At 39.7% G+C, this 21,948-nt stretch overlaps 1 protein-coding gene across 15 annotated transcripts in view; it reads right to left on the reverse strand.

Moving 5' to 3' along the window:
- The window catches only part of MLIP (muscular LMNA interacting protein), a 128,933-nt gene that overhangs the window by 64,614 nt on the left and 42,371 nt on the right, over positions 1–21,948 (reverse strand). For 12 of the 15 annotated variants that reach the window (XM_068678376.1, XM_068678366.1, XM_068678367.1 and 9 more), the window contains exons 2-4: positions 13,263–13,421; positions 10,849–11,214; positions 2,103–3,737 (exon numbers count right to left, since the gene is read on the reverse strand). In XM_068678376.1, coding sequence (XP_068534477.1) covers positions 2,103–3,737; positions 10,849–11,088 — 1,875 coding nt within the window. In that variant the 5' untranslated portion in view covers positions 11,089–11,214; positions 13,263–13,421. Of the gene's footprint in view, positions 1–2,102; positions 3,738–10,848; positions 11,215–13,262; positions 13,422–14,424; positions 14,536–21,948 lie in introns of all 15 variants that reach the window. The other 3 variants (XM_068678379.1, XM_068678380.1, XM_068678369.1) reach the window with 2 other exon arrangements.

Genomic DNA, 21,948 nt, shown 5'->3' on the forward strand with positions numbered 1-21,948 from the left:
AGAATCCTTTTTGCATAAGTTCTTTGATATCATGTTAATGAAACAGTTTGATGTCTATGATGAAAAGTTTGATGTCAAAGTTCTATTTTAAAATGTGCTGGTTTAATAACTATTGGAACAATATTAAGGTTGCAAGATTACATATGCTAAAGTCAAGCAGCTCTGCAGTTCTCCCTTGATTCTCACTTAGAAAATTCATACATGCAAAAATTTTGTTGTGCACCGACAGTCATATGTCATGCATCATATGGAGCTCTTTGTCCAGTCCTCAATTGAACTGATGGGTACTAAAGAGACCTAAATGCTGTTTAAGATGTTGATGGTCTCTATCCTCAATCTTTTCCTTTTTTTTCCCTGGAAATATACTGAGATTTGAGGCTGGAGTCATCTGGTACCATTCACAGATGAGCAAAGCAGAAGTCTGTTGAGTATTTTTCAAAAAGTATTTCAAAAAGTATGGAGATGGATGAGAGCAGGAGGAAGGGATGGCATTGAATGCATACTGTTGTTAGCTCTAAGTGAAGACTCAGCTTCACATTTTAAAGCCAGAAGATGGCTTTCCTGTCCTGAACTTCTAGCTGCAATTGATTTAGAGATGTCAGACCATCCACATCCCTGGCGGAGCCACTTTTGTCTGCATGTTTAAAAATCACACCAGTCTAACCTCTCAAGCCTATTATAGTAGACACTGTCCAATGCTCCACTGGTGGGCAGTTTCAGTGGTTGGGCAGTTTCAGAAGTGCTATTGCATCTCAACAGTAAAATTAGCAGGAAAAAGGACAGTTGGAAGGACTGAAAGGATGAAATAGCCTCTGTAATTATAACACAGGCAAGAGTTATGTGTCACAAGCAGAGGATTTCCTTATCACCAAAGGTTGTACCAATAGTAACAGACACTGCAAATGTCTTGCAATCTCCAGGCTCAGTCATGCCTTCCAGTTTTTTTCTCTAGGGGCTCTTATCTTGAAATTTCTACAATTTTATTTCTCTTTTTATTTCATTAATTGGTCCTGACAGGGTGTAGTGACACTGTACAGCTGTGCTTGAAACAATAGTTCCTTTGGGGTTGTTTGGTTTTTAAAAGAACCATTCATGACAATTGCTACTCTGTGCTGATTTAAACCTCTCATTTTCAATTAACATTTTCCATGTAGTTCAGGTCACCCCTGCCATGGCCAAGCTGTTAGGAACACATCTGACACAACTTGATCTGGCAGACCAGGCTGTAATTTTGTGCTTCGAACAGATACATCAATAAACTATGACGGCCTTTCTGTGATGGGCAGCATGCTTCAGCTGCCAGAGGAGAGCCTAGACATCAGCAAAGAGTGAAAAGATAAACTAAAAGAAGCTGGAAAGCCTCTGATTCCTCTTCTGCAGCTCTGATGTCTTCTGCCACCAGCTCTCCCCTTGTGCAAGGCAGTTGCTTTTATTTTCCCAGGCACCTATCTGTTGCATATCTTTTGATCTGCTTTCCTTTCCTTCCCCTTCCCATTCTTGAGATTTATCTTTAGGTTTAAAGAGGAACTGGTTCCCAAGACCTCCTGCAGCAATTGCCATCGTTGCTTATTCTCACTCTGCTGGGACTCTGCTGCCTCTGGGTGAATGACAAACAGCAGGAGTACAACTGATCTGTCAAGTGCAAGACTTTCATATTTGCAGTAGTACATATTGTAGGAAGCTTTTTTTTTTTTTTTTTCCCTTTGCACTCTGTCTAGCATAATAAGATTAGAAGTACCAGAGGGAAAGAAAGGGAAGAAACAGGGGACTGTCCTTGTCTTCCCTCCCTGGCTCTTGGCTCAGGTATCGGCTAAGTTGAACGTAGCAGATCTGGACGCTAGCAAATCCAGTAGTATCTGCTCCATCAATAAAATATTTAATTTGTATGGTAAAGGATTCTTACAGCACCCTCCCCATAATACAAAACATGTTGCTAGCAATTTGAAATGGTAGGATTTAGTTGTCATTATCTTCACTATCAACACAATACCATTCCTTCCTTTTCCCCAGCTCATTCATTTTACTAGCATTGTGCAACACGGATGTGTTTTTTTCCTACAGGGACAAAGAACTATTAGAAAATAAGCATGCACCAAGAGTACCTTGGGTTTGATGTTTTCATGGTCAGAAGGCAGGGAAAAAGACTGAGGTGAAGTCAGCTCTCTGGGTCTTGATGGCAGTGTGCATGGTGACTTGTTTGAGACAGGAGATCTGCACTTTAATACTGGTGAGGTGGCAGATTTCTCAGGCCTTGGAGACTGGGAATTAGACCTATAGCTTCTGTGCATCAATGAAGAATGAAGCTGCAGTGGGTGGGGATTAATACTGCATGTTTGGAGAACTGGTGAAGTAGAATCAGGACGTGAGAGAGACCACTGCTTTGAGACACTTGAAGGTGTAGGAGAGGGGGTACTCAGCTCCTGAGCAGACTTTTGAGATGAATCTGACTTAGATCTAGAAGTTGAAGTTGAAAGACTTGGGGAGGGAGATAACTGCTTTTCTTGGGTGGGGGAAAATGTGCCACTAAGTCTGGTGGGAGAAAGCAAAGGATAGGACTGGCAGGTAAAGATGGGTGAGTAAGTGTGCACTCTCTGACACCTTTGAGGTGCCTGGGACTTGGAGGCAGGATAACGCAGGCCTTCAGGAGGAGGAGAGGTTGGGTGTGCAAGGGAAGAATATGCTGGGGCACTAGGAGGCATCGCCAGAGCAGGCAGCATAGACTGCCAACCTGGATTGGCAATTGATTTTCTATGGGAGGAGATGGGGGATGACTGTGGACTTCGGGAGTCTGGAGAGGGTGTTTGGACTGGAAGGTGCTTTCTAGGAGAAAGGGACCTTGCCCGAGGGGCAGGATGAGGCTTAGAGTGTAAAGGTACATGCTGAGCCCATCCTGAAGACCAATGTTCCTCTCTGCTGGGAGAATCTGGCCTAACAGGGGGGCTTGAAATAGATTTTCTGGGGGTTGGGGGAGTTGTTTTGCACTTTTGATCTATTGCAAGTGTTGAGGAACAAAGGGAGCTAGGAGAAAACGTGGGGCAAGAAGCAGGGGAAAGAGGTCTCCGCTGAGAAGAGCCTGATCTCAAAATAGCAGTTAAGAGAGTTAGTCTGGTTGGCAGAGGAGATCTAACTCCTGACTTTGCTAAATATCCTCTAGATGATATTTGTGTGCAAGGCTCATTTACACTACATATGGTTGAAGAGGAGCCATAAAGAGAGGGTGGAGACAAAGGTTTTGGGCTAGGAGATAATGAATGTGTAGTTATACGTACAGGGAGGGGAGATAAAGCTTTCAATCTTTTGGAAGAACTGGGGGATAAAGGCTGGGATGATGATTCCTGAATTTCAGCTGAACATGAAGGTTTGGGGAAAACACTTAGACTCTTTGCTGGAATGGAAGATGTGGTGAAGTCTCCCATTTTGCAAACACAGACATGGCTATGGAGACTTGGCGTTTGCAGGTTACCATACAGTTGAGGGCTGGAGTAACAAATGTTTGATGCACAGGAGGAAATTTTAGACATGGAGGGGGCTGAACTATGGGAAGCAGACTGAAAGTAGAGAGATGAATCTTGCTTAGAAGACCTGATTGCTGACTGCCAGTTGTTATGGGAGTCTTCCAGCGAAGAGGCTTGATTCAGGTTAACCATGGCACCGCACGCTACTTTCAGATTAGTTGGAGAAATTAAGTGGACAGCAGGTGGTTTAGAGGAAAGATGATCAGAAAGAGTAGAAATTAACTGGAGAAAAAAGAAAAACAGAAATGTTAATATAGGTGGAACCTGTGGAACTGTTAAGCATCTGTCATTTCAGTCCTGTGGTCATGCATATACTGTTTCCATTAGTACTGCTCTGTGAGTTAAAAGAACAGGGCTGTCTTAAACTTGGGTTTACAACCTAATGGATAAGGCCCTCAGGGAAGTGATGAAGCACAGACAAGCTATGTGTTACTTTACTTATATGAGACCTCACTTTTGCTGACATAGAGAAGGTTCAAGTCTACTGACATTTTATTTTAAGTAAAACCCAAGGCAGTTGGGCCAGTCATATCTAGAACCACATGATAGTATTCCCTTGTGGAAACACAACTGAAAGTGAGAAAATTGTAGTATAGCCTCATCTCACTCTCCCAGTTCAGTGTAAAGTAGTCTTTCTGTAAATGAGATTCAACTCAAGTACCCATTTTCATATTCAATAAACAACACCTTCTGCAACACTGTGATATCAGAACAATAAATTTGCTCAGAAAACTCAAATCGGAGCTTCCAGTTTGCTTCTCACTCTTCTTGTCTTTAGTAGAACAATGAATGACAGTTTACAGGCATATAAGAGTCCTTATCCCCTTTTCCACAGTAATACAATACACTAATAAAACAGAAATGAGCTCTTTCACAATCTTCTTTTTTATTTGGTCTATTCTAATTAGGATTTGTCAAAACTAATTAGAGCACACGAGTATATTATCAACCTTTTATACAGTTCTATGCTTTTAAAGAAAGAAATTCTCTCAAATCTTCCAAGTTGTTATAATATTGAAGTTAAAAACTGGGGAATATGCTATTTGAATAAAACAGAAGTGTAGAAAGTGAGCTGTCAACTGTGAAACCAAAAGGCTACAAATTATCGCCTAACTTTTGACTGAGCAGTTTGAAAGGAGGGAAATTGACTCTAATCCCCACAAATTTCATCTAAACATAGCAACATCTATATATATAGTTATTTGATAGCCTGAAAAGATTATGCAATTCTGTAAAACAAATTTATACCAGGTTCTACATACATAAATTCCATGTGGCTTTGGCTCAACTTTTGAATTCTCATTTTTAATAGAAATGCCTTCCCCTTAAGAGACAGGAATTATTGTAGCTTGATGTCATAGTATAGTACTGATACATCATAAAACAAGAATAAGTATAGAACAATTTTCAAGTGAGAACACATGACAGGAGAGCAAGACATATGGACTTTTAAGGGTTAAACTGGATGTGAAATTGTAAGTATGGAATAAAAACACACAGCAGAACCCTGTTCACTCTTATAACTTAAAATCTGTGAGCTCTTTCTTCTAAATGACAGCATGCAAATAACAAGCCTGAGAGCTGAAAATATTTGCTATACAAGTTTTCTTCAGAAATGCCTTCATTTATAATAAAAGCCAAACATCAGAATGACTTTACAACGACACTAACTTCTGCTTCTCTTATACATGTGTTAAGGTGTCCCATTTCAAAGTGGAAAGCCTATGTTATACAGTGCAAATATTAGGGTATACAAACAAATATCTGTGACAATATTCTACTATATATTCTTCTGGATTAGGAAATCATGACTATTGAAAAAGCGGCTAACAAAAATAAGAAAAAATACTGAACATTTTGTAAAATAATTTACCAATATGTGAACACTATGAAAAATTAATAGGAAATATGTTATGAAACAAAAAAAATTATTTAACAACTTTAAAAGCAGTGTGGTAATACATCTGATAATTTTGAGCAGCTTGCTGAATTTAATAATGAGTTCTGGAAGCTAATCAACTATCAAAACAAAGTTGGAGAATGAAATCCCTATATTTGAAAATGGCATAGATAAATTTCCCTTACAAAGGCAATGGATTAAAAGAAAATGAGGAACTAATATGAAACTCCATAATGAAAGACCAGGATGTGCAATGACTTCTAATTAGATAAAGCTTAATAAGAAAGATTTATAAGCAGGTAGGAAAATGTTCTTGATAGCAGATGATAAATATGCTCCTAAATGTATGATAAAGACATTTTGCTGTAGTCTTCATCCAGTTTGAACACCACTGAACATTTATGTGCTGAGCTAATTAAACCATCACTCAAGCCTTCTGAAAAGATTTTGCTATTACGCTGCAGTGTTATCTACATTTATAGATGACCACACTCTTATTTCAGGGTCAGAGAATCATATCAAAGTTAGTTGGAAGTGGTATCTTGAGGTCATCAGTCCAGCCTCCTGCTCAGAACAGGGCTCTGACCACTGCCAGCCCCTCACACCAGCTGTAGCAGGTCTGCCAGGTCTCTGAAGCCCCTAATAGGGCTGCTCCAGCATCCCCTGGGCAGCCTGTGTCAGTGCAGCACCACCTCCTCCTGAGGAAGCTTCTCCTGATGTCCCACTGAGCCCTCCCACTCTTGAATTTGTAGCCACTGCTGTCTCACCTGCCACTGCAGAAAAGTTTGGCTCTGTTTGAGTAGTTGTGGGATGCTCCGTGACGCCTCCTTGGCTGTCTTTTTCTGTAATAAACAAATCCAGCTCCCTCACCCTCAGCTCACATTGTATCCCTGCTGCCTCAGCAGCTTTGTGCGGGGGCTGCATCCCCTTCTCCACATTGCTTTCAAGTTAGGTTGTGGGGAACTGCCAAACTGGGCATGGTTTACAGGTGCAGCTTCACCAGTGCTAGCAGGTAAGATATAACTTCCCTCAATCAAAGAATTTGTTTTGATTTGGTTTGGTTTTCTCCATTTAATTTCTCTACTACTTCAAAACACTTTTGTATTTTAACTATTCGATTAGGGCAGAAGAAGTGAATGATAAATGTGGATTTGTGTCCATTTGATCTGTGATTCAATTGTAAGTTTTTTTCCTGTTCATCAGAACTTCAGATATAAGCTATATTAAATATATATATATATATATATATATATATATATATATATATATATAAGGATATATAAATATATCCTTAAGCTATATTAAAAATGTTAAATAAGTGGCAAGGTTACCTTGGCATGAAGGGATCAAAGAACTTGAAAAATATTTTCATGGTGCATCGATGATGATCCCAGAAATATCCCAGTCATCTACCTTGACTTTAACAAGGCTTTCGATACTGTCTCCCATGACATCCTGACAGCAAAGCTGAGAAAGTGTGGGATAGAGCAGTGGATAGTAAGGTGGGTTGAGAACTGGCTGACTGGCCGAGCTCAGAGGGTGGTGATCGGCGGCACAGAGTCCGGCTGGAGACCTGTGACTAGCGGTGTTCCCCAGGGATCGGTGCTGGATCCAGTCTTGTTCACCATCTTCATCGACAGCCTTGATGAGGGAATAGTGTCTGCCCTCAGCAAGTACGCCGATGACACAAAGCTGGGAGGAGTGGCTGACATGCCAGAAGCCTGTGCTGCCATTCAGCAAGACCTGGACCGGCTGGAGAGATGGGCAGGAAGAAATCAAATGAGATTTAATAGGAGCAAGTGTAGAGTCCTGCACCTGGGAAGGAACAACCCGAAGTATCAGTACAGGCTGGAGAATGACCTGCTGGAGAGGAGCTCTGAGGAGAAGGACCAGGGGGTCCTGGTGGACGATAGGTTGACCATGAGCCAGCAGTGTGCCCTAAGGTCAAGAGGGCCAATGGGATCCTGGCATGCATTAAAAGGAGCGTGGCCAGCAGGTCAAGGGAGGTGATCCTCCCCCTCTACTCTGCCCTGGTAAAGCCTCACCTGGAGTACTGTGTCCAGTTCTGGGCTCCCCAGTACAAAAAAGACAGAGATCTGGAAGGAGTCCAGCAGAGGGTCACAAAGATGATTGAGGGTCTGGAGCATCTTCCCTATGAGGAAAGGCTGAGAGACCTGGGCCTGTTCAGCCTGGAGAAGAGAAGACTGAGAGGGGATCTCATCAATGTGTATAAATACCTGAGGGGTGGGAGACAGAGGGATTTGGCCAAACTCTTTTCAGGGGTTTGTGGGGACAGGACAAGGGGTAATGGCCACAAGATGAAGCACAGGAAGTTCCTGACCAACACATGAAAGAACTTCTTCACAGTGAGGGTGACAGAGCACTGGAACAGGCTGCCCAGGGAGGTTGTGGAGTCTCCTTCTCTGGAGATATTCAAGGCCCATCTGGATGCCTACCTGGGCAGCCTGTTATAAGGAACCTGCTTTGGCAGAGGGGTTGGACCTGATGATCTCTTAAGGTCCCTTCCAACCCCTTCAATTCTGTGATTCTGTAATATTAAATAGGTCTTAATCTTAGTATAGAGCCTTGCCCAGGAGGCCTTCAGCATATTTGAAATCACAGACCAGAGTAAGGTAACAGGTCTTTCTGATGAGATCACGTTATTTTGGAAGGGCACAAAAAATGCCATTACTGACACCAGCAAGGCCCTGAGAGATGTGCTGGTGAAACAGGAAAAGGGAAACAGCGTGACAAATGTGTCAGAGAGAACATGACTTAATGGAGACCTGCTTCTGGGACCAGTTAAGACCAAGCTTTGATCTTGCTAAGATTTTATTATACATAGGGAAAAATAAAGTCATTTCCCTACCTCAGCCTGCAACCTGAAAACCAGAAAGAGAGAAGGAAGCACTGGAGACTGTAAAAAACTTGACACAATATCCAGAGACAACATAGTAAATCAAACTGTGATCTGAGACCCGATTAACACAGATGCCATTCAGAACTGTCTGGTTTCTCCCAACAAGGAAGATGTATTCTTCTTGGCTATGGCAGAAGTTTAGAGGGCTCTTGACCGATTTGTCTGGAGAAAGCAAGCCAGGTGACAAGCATTGCACAGAGGAAGGTTAAGTGATTTTGACAAGCTAAAAAAACCTTTTGGATATTGATTCCCCACAGGGAGTTGAGAAGTTTCTCAAGCTGAGTTAGTGTTCCCTGGCACTCAAGGGAGCAGCCACATCTCCCTTACCCCAAAGGGTACACTCCCAAGGACAAGAGCCAGTCTGCCTCTCTGTCACGTGGCTAGACTCTCTTTAACCAATATATATATTATTTATGTATATGTATTTAAACAGCAAACTATGAAGAAAAAGTCCCAAATGTGACCAGAATGACTTTATATATACATACACATATATCTATAAATATTTTAATATGCAATTGCATTATCCAAAATCAGTCATCCCTTTTTCACCTCAAAGAACAATAGAAGCTTCAATATTTTTAAGGATTTTTCTTTTTTTCTTTCTTCTAAATGAAGTCAGAAGTGAATGGAGCTGTAGGAGCATTGTGCTTCAGACTGATCCCCTGTACAACACAATGGTCTTCAGTGCTGATCCTTGCTTTTCTCATTTCCAACAGGAAATTATTAAACCTAATTATGCTTCTAAATGAACTTAATGTTATATGCAATAACTCTTAAATGAGACATGATACTGGCTTTGTAGTCATGGATCTGACAAGGTAGCCCCTGTTTAGAGTCCTTTGGAATGCTCAGATAAATAAATCAGCTATATAAGTTTTTGGTGATTTTCTTTCATATTTGAACTGATGGTGTTTTATTAGATAGCAAACCAGAAAGAGGGGTGCCTAAGAAAACACCGAAGAATCAGAACATCAGTAAAAAGCAGCTTAGTGGAAATATCCTCTTCCTGTGAAGAGACAGAGACAGCTACAGATATTTAGAAAATTAAGACCAAGGAAGTACTTAGTCTTGAAGATTTCTGACTTAAGAATAATGATGAAATATGTATTATCCATGTTATGGATAACATACTACGTCTAGTCACATTTAGGTGAATAGTTACTAAATTAAGCTTTAATTCCTTGTTCTATGCAACCTGTATTTTCTGTTTCTTTACCAAACAGATCCCTGTTTATGGGTCAAGTCACCACAAAATGAAGAAGGCAACAGCCTAGCATTTTTTCTGCAAAAAATCCATGCAATTTTTGTAGTAGTTTTTAAAGAAACCACCCAGCTATGTCTTGCAGAATTTGTATACTTAAAGTTGCTGAAATAAGTTTGTATTTCCCTGGGACCGTTATTCTTTTACAAACTGCTTCCCCTACACAGATTTACCTATGCCTTTACATCTTCCTCAGGAAAAAAAATCTTACTTATTCACTGAGAGTTTCCAGGAAAAAATGAATATTTCATAATGCTGTGAAGCTCAAACCAGAACAGATTTCTTTTTCACAATTTTCTCCATCAAAAATCAGCACTGAATTTGATGGATTAAAAAAAAAAAAAAAAAAAAAAAAGAGTAACACAAGTATTTTAACACTAAGAAGAATGCCTTATTCATTTTTGGAGTATCCAGTATTTTCTCTTTAACATATTGATGAAGAATTGCACTTTCAACTGTTGGAAACCCAGCCAAGGTCAAAGGAAACATCTGAATTTATTCCATGGGAGAAGGGTGTTGCTATTTTGCTTTTTTTCCATTGTGTATACTCCTTTAAAAACTATTAGTGCTCTTTCCTAGATGAGATACATTAACTTTTCATGCAGTAAATCCGATTCATTCATTTTAAAAGTGAAATATTTCAGACTTTTTTTTCCCTCTTTCCCACTGAGGATTTGAAATTTCAATAAATCAATAAATGTGTCACCACAAAGATCAATGTAAAACAGACCTTTTATCTTCATTAGTTCTTTACACCTGTGCAGAATCAGTACTAACAATCAGAATAATAACACTTTTATAGCCTCTTTCTCAAGCATAAAGGGCTGCAGCAGGTGCTGAGAAAAATTAGGCCCAGGAAGTCAGGTGCTAATAATTCAAATGATCTGCAGGCTCCACTGATTTCAATGACCTTAGCCAATTTAGTCTAGCTAGGAATCTAACACCATCTGATTAACCTGCTGTCATAATGAGCTGCTCTTAAAGGAAAGAAAGGAAAGAATAATAGATCTGCATTAACCGCTCTGTTTGTGCACCAATGCTACAGGGAGAGGCAGTAAGTCAGAAGGGTAGGGATGACTCCATAGAACACAAACATTACAGAAATAGCTAACAAAACTTCAAATTAAAGAATAAATTGGCCAAGCTTCTTTACAAAAAGGGTCAATGTCCATGTCCTGAAAGATTTAGAAAGTCACAGCTATCTCAAGAACTTAAAAAAAAATAAAAAAAATAAAAAGAAATAGGTTACCTGCTGTTTTTGCTGATCAGTGGTGCTGTGGGAAAGCCCAGCACCTGGAAGATGCCCATCACTAGGCTTTCTTGTCTCCAGGCCAGGGGAAACGTGGGATGTAGCCAGCAGTTGGGCGCTGATGGGACCGTAGCCATTGGAAGGCCGTTGGATGTTGATTGAGGCAGCGGCTGCTTCATCTTCATCACCGGAGTCCGTAATCAGGATAAACTCAGCCTTAAAAAGGTCATTCTCCTGCATTTCTCCTCTGCTTGGGTTACACCCCAGGGACTGGAGAACCGTCTGGGTGCTGTCTGGATGGATGGCAGGCACACGGTCTTGCCTGACACTGCTGTTCAAGGACTGCTCATTTGAGACTATGTTAGACTGCAAGAGATAGAAGAGGAAAGATCCCAGTTAGATGCATTTTATTTGTGTCCCCCAAAATGAGAAGGAATTTTGGCTTGCCACGATGGCTGACACTATGCTACCAAAGGTGCAGAGGGAGAAAGAAGAATATGGGCTTGATCCAAGCAGAAACAGGCTACTGCACTGCTCCATAGAGAGCTTCCAGCTCTCCCAATGCCCAGCCAGGTCCCAATGCTGTGGGAGATGCCTCCTTGCGACTTAGGGAGCAACAGGGGACTTGCAGCATAACGACAGCCTGAGCATGGTGCTGCAGCTGGGTTGGGAACTGAAAAGGAGGGTGCAATCAAGCCGAATGAGCTGTCAGACCTGACTACGCCAGACACGATGGGAAGGCATCCTGACTGCAGGATCCACAGGAGCAGACAATGCTCCTCAGAGGGTTCTGGCAGACAAATCTGGGACAAAACCTATACATATTAATGAAGGAACAAAGGCCTTCAATCCAAGGCATTCTCTCAAAAGGGCAGACAGAGAATCTGAGGTCAGAGAGCTTTACTGTGTGTTTAAGCATCTCAGCACAGACTAAAATTTTTTGTTCATATTTCCACTTCCAATATGCAACTTCTCAAGCATGCACTGATTGAGAGCAGGAGTAGTAATGCAACCTGGGCATATGACATGCAAATCAACAATATTAAAAATGCCATAGTAAAATATGTTTGTCTTAAATAAGGAATCAAGTGAAATAAAAATATTGTGTACTGCAAGAGAAAACCTGTAGATGGGGCTCTAATTTGCATCCTGCTTGAGGAAACTAGTAACAACAAATTTCCACTGACAGCTCCAGGAGTCCCTGGAGCTCAGTTCTTTAAAAAGAAATACATTGGAACATACAGGGAGATACCTTGAAACTCAGGCCCTTAATGGTTTTTTGTTTGGTTGGTTTTGAGGATTTTGTGGCTGGTTGGTTGGTGGTTTTGTGTGTTTTTTCAAATATTATCCAGATTCTAGGTGTTTCAGAAAAGAGTGTGTCCAATGCTATGAAGGTCTCAGTACTGCATCACTTGTCAGGAAAGTTTTCTCTGCCTAGCAGCATATTAAAACACAGGGTGACAGATGTCAGCAGTACTCAATTCTGCATTTTCCAGGGTACTACTTATAGCAAAACCAATACTGAATGGTTGGAAATATATCTAATGAGTTAAACATCTTGAGGACAATATTTCAGTGCATGTGTCTTCAAATACACCCATTCTCTGCCCAGACCTGACCCTTTTTCAGTCACAGAGGCTTCTGAAAGTGCTGGCATATGGTCAGGTCAGAGGACTATGAACCCTTGTGAAAAGCTTGCTATGTGGAAAAGCACCAAGAAATGCAGCTCCACTGATGTCTCAGGGAAGGAGCTGTTACACAAGAGCAAAATCACCACAAAGCATTAAAATTAACTTGAGGGTTCCAGTTTCGTTTCAAATAGCATGGAATAAAATAAGAGGCTGTAGGTGTTGTGAAGTGGCATAGGAATAACAAACACTGTGGCAGGAGAAACAGAAATGTTGTGCTGTTGGCTTCACTGTCACATGAAATCATGAGGACAAGCTTTCAAAACCAAGAAAGCATGTTTGCTCTACGTCTGATGCATTAGTACACAGCTATGAAGGGGATTGGCACCTTAGCTGGAAACCTCAGCACTGGCATTTGCTGAAAGCAGGATCTAGTGACCAACTCTTGGTGGATTTCCATGTGATAACACTCCTCACACACTGCCCTTGCTCTAATGAAGATCAGGAAGGAATCCTCCCTCCTCTGCCAAGAATACAGTCTTGCATGATGGACAGAGGAGAGTATCAAAACGGTAAAAGATTTTCTTCCAAAGTAAGTTCTGCTAACAGCAAAATAGGCTCTTGCACAATAACTCTGCATCTCTGGTAGAGTTGGTAAATAAAACCAAGCACAAGCCAAGGCATAGTTCAATGGAAAGAACTTCAGTTCAGGGATGCTCAGGACAAAAATCTCCATAATCTTCAAAAGAATGGAAAAAAAAAAAAAAGAAAGAAAAAAAACTCTACCTTGTTTATAATTTCTTGATTGCTGAGATCTTTTGGCTCTTCTGGAATAGTCACAAGGAACTTAGAGACATCTACAACCTCAAAATGAGTTGGAAGTCGGCCAATGGATGGCACAAATGTGAAGGTCAATGGTTTGGTTTCAGATTCTTGAGAAGTGACCTGCAAAACACATAATTAGTTCAACATTTTTATCAGTTTGTCCAGGTTACTTTGGTCTAAACTGAAATAACTTATAGCACTTACATGAATTACTTCATCTACATAACTTACAGGTCTATTATTAACTATACTGGTCAATAGGTTTTATATCAAGTCAATGCACTTAAGGTCTTTTTTCACAGAAAAAAAAATCTGCTTTGATTATACCAATCAATGTACTCATTGTGTAGCACAGAAGACAGGAGAAGAATTGTTCAATAATTCATTATTCTTTCCACTTTCCATACAAAAACAGAAAAACATATTCAATTCATTTCAAGGTTGCTTAGTTTAACTCCACATTAGTAGAATGACAAAGTAATTATACTCTGTATCTGGGCATCATATAACTCCTAGAGTATTTTCTTAATAATTTATAATAAATTTGAAAAACCTTTGCTCTGCTAGAAGAAACTAAAACATGTTTACATTTCTTAATACAAATACAGCCAATTCTGAGTAACACTTAGGATGGATTCTTCCTCAAGGAAAGCATTTCACCCCCATTTTCTTTGGGCCATTTAACCACATCCACCAATTGGAATTTATAGCTTTGTGTGTGTGTGTGTTTTGTTTTAACTTCTGGTTCAAAGCCTATAGAAGTTAATTGCTTTTTCAAGGAACCCTAATATGCAGAGCCTTGAACTATAATGAATCATGCAGAAAAACAGGACTATTGCTTTAACACTTTTTTTTTTTTTTTTTGGCTTGTTTGTTTAAAGAGAAGCAAATTGGAGAGCTATGGTTCTCATTATGCTTCTTTGCAATTTGCATCTATAAGTAAATAGCAATTATGCATTGGAATTATGAATACATTCACATGACTCAGTCTTATGGCTGGGACATTAAAAATGATAGACACATATTTCTTTTTTTTTTGTTATTAAATTAGGAAATATTAGTTACTTCCACTGACAGCTGTCTCCTGGAGGGCTTATGTAAACCAGAGGCAGGCTGTTTATACCATTTGCTGTTGTCTCTACAATTTAGGAGAAGAACCCAGTTCTCTGAGCCACATCCAGAATGAATTTCCATGTGTCCACCTCTAATTTGGAAAGAATAAGGTATTTTGATCCTAGAAAGTGAAAAAATTTGAGTAAATGGCAGACACATCAGTTCTGAAATTGGGTTTTGTATTCACAAACTCATGCCAGTAAGTTACGTTACATTGCAGACTTGCACCAGTTAGAGGTGTGTGCTTCAAGGGCTCAGGGACAGAGCGATCTACTTTCCTCCACTCCACTTCCCCCTTTTCCATCCAAGTGGCCAAGCACAGGAGTGCCTGAATCAGTAGCAGAAGGGTGACTGCTAAATGCTCCATGACACCAGGAGCTGTGGTATTTTACACAAGAGAGAAATGACATGGCTCTTTCTCTCAGCAGCTATGGTATGCAAGCCTGACCACTGCTCTTCATAAACCAGCAGCACAATATTTAAATAGGAATAGCTGGCACATTAAATGCCTTGTCCTTACTCCTAATACAACAGAGTATACGAGTATTCAAGCACGTACACATTAACTAGCAGAAGCCAGTCCTTGCAGCACAGCAAAGGGACACATCCAACCACCCAAAGGTGCTTTTCAAGAGGCAGGTTTACCTGTACCCGGGCAGGAGCACATATCATATTAGCATTAGTGTCACCCTACAGCTGACACTACCCATTATGGTCTTGCAGAGCACCTAAATCTCCAATGAAATTAGCTGGAGATGGCCTTTGCTTTCCAACAGATATTTGGCTGTGCTTTCATATTCCATCTCTAGTTAGGAAATGCTGCTAACGACTCTACCTCAGCCATCTTTACAAAATTTTCCTTTCTCTACCTTGTCTTCTTGTCGTGCTCTTACTTGATACTTGACATCAACTGTTTTGTATCTGTGAGCACTCGTGTGAGCAACAAATATTCTTTATAAAAGAAAAAAGAAGAGAGAAAGAAAAAAGTGTGCAAATAGCTAGCACCACACAAACAGAACTACAGAAAATTACAATCAAATGTTTTAGCATTGCCAAATTCCAAGTACTGTATCTCTGTATTTGTAATGAGGAAATGTGAATGAAAAACCAAGTTACAAAGACCCCAACTGTTACATAGTAACGACGATATATTGTGAGCGCATTTCCAGAATTCCCAGACCCTAATTCTATACCATGTCTCATGCTGCACTTTCAGTTTTATTGCTTTGGTGGAAAAATTAAAGGGTACATGAAGAAAACCTTATTGTATTTGGCCTAAACACATCATAGAACTCATCATCAAAATGGGTTGCAAGCTAAAACTAAGGTTGAAAAACATATATAAAGATGTGCAAGCTAGAACATTTTTTCAGCTGAAAGGTGTCATGACAGTATTTACATTCCCTTAGTATATTTTATTTCTTATGGAGTTTAGAAAGCAAAACCAACAAGTAGAATTACTGTATTTTAGAAAGTTTTATGTTGCCAGATACTGTGTGGCAATGTGCAGAAATGCACTCCCTTTAAATTCACTTATAGAGAGTGGAAAACAGGAACTCCTAGCAGGTAAAACTGGTCATGCAATCTAGGTTGCATCACAGAAACCTAGGCAATGAGCAAATATCACAAAACTAGTTAGAAAACACAGATATTTACAAAAGGGAAAACAAAAGAGAAAAAATCTTGTTTAAAAATATGTTTTAAGTGATTGTTTTCATTTTTCTGATTTCAAAAAAAAATAAGTTAAAATACTTTTACATTTCAAAATTTTAATACTTTTTAACTGGTAATGCTACAAATGAGAGAAAGAGAGAGAGAGAGAGAGAGAGAGAGAGAAAGTTTCTCCCTTTTTTATTTTTAAATGTTTAGCTTTTAGCACTGTGGCCTTTAGTTTTCAATTATTTCTTCTATTTCTTCCCAAAAAAGGAAGGAAAAAGTAAAAATTGGACAATGTGATGCAAAAGAAACCTTTACATGCTACTGTTGACTTTTTTTTTCCTCAGGTAGAGAAAGAATTTTGCACCTTTTTCATATACTCAATATACTCATTTAATTTACTGTGTCTCTCTGGCTGATGTCTCTGTCCTAGAAGAACTAAAGGAAATGAACACAATGGACCTTCAACATTTAACTGCATCTATTGGTAGCTATTCTGACATGCAGAGGTAAATAATAGAGAAATAAAATTAAATATATATATTTATGAAATCTTCTAAATAAAAAAAATCTATGAAATCTTGTAAATTGTTGCCTTTTCTTCAGACCCAATAATAACAGCAGAAATAATTCAATGCCATACATTCCCTGCTGCTCTAATTCACTTGAATCAACATAGTTATGGTGGCATCTGCAATGTCCATTCAAGTTAATACTAATGAATTCTGGTTTATATTATGTAATCAACTTTATGCACAATGTCATAATTGCTTGGCTTTAAGTGCATGCTTTTATGTTACTTAGTTCTTTGAAGAATATAAATTAGAGAGTTTAATATAGCTAACTTTTAAATATCCATTAGGGGGCTATAGACAGCTGCATAATATGTTGCTGAATAGTTTTAAAAGGAGAAACTTATTTTAAATGATTTCCACGACTTCCTATGTCATCAGTTTGCCGTTGTCAACAGGTTTGTCACATAATTAATACCATCAATTTACAGCTGACCCAGGGCAGAAAATTAAATTATATTAATTATTGCTTTTATTACCACAGCATCTACAGTCCTTACTTGGAGAGCACATATTTATTGTCTTGGGTACCTTATGAAGACAAATGAACACTTCTATTTATTCTCTCTCATACTGTATATGCATTCAGTACACTGCCTGTTTTGTAATTTAAATTGAGGTCCCATTGTCAGTGATTGCTTGCCAGGATTTTCTTCTGGAATACAGATTGCTAAAGTGAAATTGAATATGTTGGTTCACATTACTGCTTCTTCCACTGATTTGTTAATATAAGTCATTTCACTAATACAATGATACCTTGAGAAAACCTCACTGTAGAAATATCGAGTACTTCCTTACTTCCTTTTGAGGTGGCTTATTTATTTAAAGGACAGAAAAGAAAATATAGTCATAAATAATAGGGAAAAAGAAAAACTAAATGTGTGCAACATGACATAGAAATATGTTGACTGATGTCCTGCTTTGGTCAGAGCACAAATTCACATGCCCCAAATTCCTGCTAAATATAGCTTTCACACACAAGGCACAGCTAAAGCAGTGAGCCCAACCTGGAGATGGGCCATCCAAAAACGTCTGTCTCGTGTAAGCTGTTCTTAGACTTTTTTTCTATGTTCAGACTAAAGTCAGACCACAGAACGGATATTGTCCTGTCCTGTAGACTGAGAACAAGGCTAATCTGGTGTAAATGAATCACTTAATGACATGTAAGAATCTTCAGCAGATTTTCCTATCCTAATTTACTGTATCTATCAGAGTTACCCGGTACAGATTAGCTGATTATTGTGTAATATGAGCTCCAGTTTATCTGAAACCTTTTACAAACAGCAGCAGATGATCATCTGAACACCAGCTTCGTATCTGTGAAACTTCAGGGGAAAAGCTAAAGCCATTCCAGAAGTCTGGGGTGAAATTTCAGCCCTGATGAAGTTTGTGCCAAAATTCCCATCGACAGCTGTGGTCCAAGAAGTTCCCCACGCCATTTCCTAGCTCTGCTATGTATGTACTTATTGTATCACCTTCAACAAAACACTTAGCTTCCCTCAGTACAGCAGCACACACTAAAACTCACATGCAGATGAATATCTTTTGAAAATTAATGCATAAAAAAACACTAGAAAGAGCAAATGACTAATAGTATAACATTGTCATTTATTATTCACAATGCAAGAGTTCATTCAGCTGAAATGTTTCTTTTCAGTAATAATTTTAATTAGCTTTTCAGCCTGGCAGAATTTATACAACTGTAATTACTCTTTCATACTGGTCTACACAGATACAGCTGAGCAAAGTGAAAAGTAAGTAAAGATAACCTTTAATTTCCTCTGTTGCAAAAGGGGAGTAATATAACTTGCCTGTTACATTTAATTAATGTAATTAAATGCGGTTTGATTAAATGGTGACATTGGACCGCAAGGCAACCTGGATCTCCAAGTCATATTTTATGTACCACTGACATCCTTAAAGCCCTTACTTGTGCCAGTCTCCTAAAACAGCTAGGAAGCAACATCTTCCAAGCTAAAAACACCTCTGTTGTAGCACCCCAAGATGCTCTAGTCCCTCATCTATGCATAAAGCTCCAGGTAGGCAGTCCCACACCAGACTGTACACAGCTACCCTTTCAGCATATTACCACTGTTCCCTTCTGTCCGTCCTGCATTCATTTCATTGTATGGATCAATCAGAAATGACCCAGAAATGTTGTCTCTCTGATTTTTGCACAGGTTTTTATAGTATGGCCAGACTTGCCATCTGGTCTTGCATAGAAGGCATTCAGGGACTGACAAAAGTAGAATGAAAAAGTTTAAAAGCTGATTGCAAAAGAAAATTGTAAAAACCTGGTGCTGTCTGGCATGTACGTGCACTGATTATCAAAAACCTTAGCAGTCAGAAGACACACTTAGAAATGGGAGGCTTCAGACCAAGTCCAGTGCCTCTAGAGACAAAAAAATACCTGCACCTGAACAAAGGTTCTTACAAGTTCTTAGGGTGTATGAGTTTGTGTGTAGAGTATCCATACTAGTATCCATACACAGAGACATTCACACACACTGATACTCCTATGTGCTTGTACAATGCCATGATACTTCCCCTTCCCAACAAAAAGCCTGCAGCCTGCTAAGTCACATTGGTATAGCAGCAGTGAGGCATAACAGAATTCACTTTTTCAGTCTTTCTGTGAATAACGTCACAAAAATTGAAGTTCTCACCTCAATTATTCAGTAAGAAATTTAAAGTTGGCCTGAACTGATGGTATTTGCTGGTATAAAAGTTTCTTGCAATTTCTGCTGTCCTGGGACTCTGTTGAGTCCCAGAATGCTGCTGTCATCCTCACAGAAGTCTTTGGGCACAGTCTCACTAATGTGTATGACATAATTGTCCTTATTTTCTTCTCCCAACAGTTGTTTCTAAAAGCAGGTGTCATTTTCAAGTCAAGCTTTGGGAATAGATCCAAATCACTCCTTATATCTGTGAGAGCTGAGAGATCAGACTTGGTGGATGATGCTAACAAGGGACTTCAGTTTTACAGTAGCACGCATCAGCCACCTGCACTTCAATTCCTAGAGGTGTCTGAGCAGATGGGGGCTGGAGGGATTCCAGCCAGCATTGAACCTCACCTACACATGGTGAAGTTTCCCCACCACACTGCTGGGCCCTGTCCTTCCTGCCATCACTACCATGGGAGGACCAAGCCCAGAGGAGCCCATCTGGTGCTGCCACCACCAACAAGCACCTTAGCAGTTTTCCTTACAAAGAGATGTTGCAGCACGACTTCAGTAACACACCAGAGATGTCATTGGAAGCAATACATTTTGATAGCAGGTGCTTCCCAGTATCACATCAGTGTCTGTATGGATCCTGTGTCTGCTAATGGACCATTATCTTTGTACAGTGAACTATTCGGTGACTCCAGAAACAGAATATGTGTGTTAATAAAACAGATGTTACGTTATCAGAAACCATAGCTTGAAGGCTGCTGAAGAAAACTAGGGGATTTTAACAGAACCTCCCAAAAATACAAGCACAAGATAATAGCAGAAGCCTTGAAAGCACAAGTACAGGATAGGGGCCCGAGGGCTACAAGCATAAACCATTAATAGTAAGTTATTGCTCACTACAGGAATGCGGTCTTGTGTACTGATATTAAGGGTAACAAAGGAAACAAAGAAGCAGTATCCAGCTTTATATATATATATAAACATACCACATACAGTAAAGTTTGGATATAACAGCATTTGCTGGCCAGTGAAGAAAGATAAATGACAAAATAAACGCATAACATGTACGTTAGCAAACATATAAAAATAAATCAAAGTGGATTAAATGCACAGAGGAAGTAAACTCCACCATTAACATCATGCACCTCCCTGCAAACAACTAGAAATCCCCACTGTTTGTCATAACACATAGAGAAAAAAAAAAAAAAAAAAAAAAAAAAAAAAGGTATAAAAGGAGAAAGTTAGTATATGTAGGTTTTAATTATATCACATCATTATTAGTAATGACCTTCACTAATTAGATCACTTGAACTTTAACTGTGGATATCACTGTAACTGGACCAGTAATTGACATAAAAGCCCTGTGCACATGTGAATTTGTGTTCATTTGTGTAAACGGTCTGATGCGGTAGATTGAAGAGATGGTAGGTACGAAAGTTATTGCGTGAAAGTCCCTCCCAAAATGACAGGCTCAGAGGATTAGTGGTCCTGTTGAATGAACAAGAACTGATGCATTCAGAATACCAAGAGTCAGTCCAGCCTGCCCAAGGCCACCAGCACACACTTGTCACATCAAAAGTGAACAAGTTGGGTAATTTTGACCTCATCCCAGCAGGCCATGGAATGCTATGTGGACAAAGGCTGGGGGGTTATACACACAAAAGAAGAAACAAAGGTCCCCTGGAGTAACTTCATGACCTCACCTAAAAGCCAAGGGCAGAGAACAACCTTCTACACCTGCACAAAAGGTTGTCCTCGCAGCTGCGTCTCCAGCTGGATAGCCTTGAATGAGTATGCAAGTGTACCAGAGACACAGCTGAGCAGGTAAAGGCACCATGTGAACAGCCACCTGCTATTAATAAAAACAGCCTCACAATTCTTATTAATTATTATTACATTAACAACCTCCTTCTATTGACGGTAATAACTGGAGTAATAAAATGTATTCTGATAAATATTGCTTGTGGTAAATGCCTCCTCCGAACTGCCCCCCTGTCAAGGAAAAGGGAATTAACAACATAATAATTCTATGATTAGACAGCTCATGCTTCAATTAGATTACCTACAGACTCTTGCAGCACTATGTATATTTCTCGAGTTTGCATAAGCTGTACCAGGTCTGGTATCTGGTCTTCAATCCTACCCTTGAGGCTTGGTAGTAATTTGGACACAACAGGTAAGATTGAGCATTTTCCACATTTGTAATGTTTCTGCTCACTTTTGAAGAACTGTTTTCCTGCTTTGTTTATACACAGCTGAAGAAGGACTGTTACAACCCTATTTAACAGCTAAGTTTACAGGTGTGCTTTAAATGGCTCCAAGTTAGAAGCTGTGTGTGAAATCCCTCCTGGACTCTGGATGACGGGTCTCTCCATGCTTCTCTGCCAATCTCTTTTAGCAAGACCACTTTAGCAGTATTTCAGCATACACAACAGCACCGACAGTCTCATTACTGTTCTATCCATGATACTTCAGAGCCTAAACACCCTTATCATCCAACTTCGACCACCTGTCTCTGGGTGACTTGGATATGCCTCTTTTCTCTGCCTGAGATTAATAGCTCCTGTCATTGTCTGCCACCCCCAAATGCAAACATCCAGCTCCATCTGGAGCTTTTCTTCACCAAAAGTT

The sequence above is a fragment of the Anas acuta genome, chromosome 3 (genome assembly GCF_963932015.1).
Source record: "Anas acuta chromosome 3, bAnaAcu1.1, whole genome shotgun sequence".
NCBI classification, from domain to species: Eukaryota; Metazoa; Chordata; class Aves; order Anseriformes; family Anatidae; genus Anas; species Anas acuta.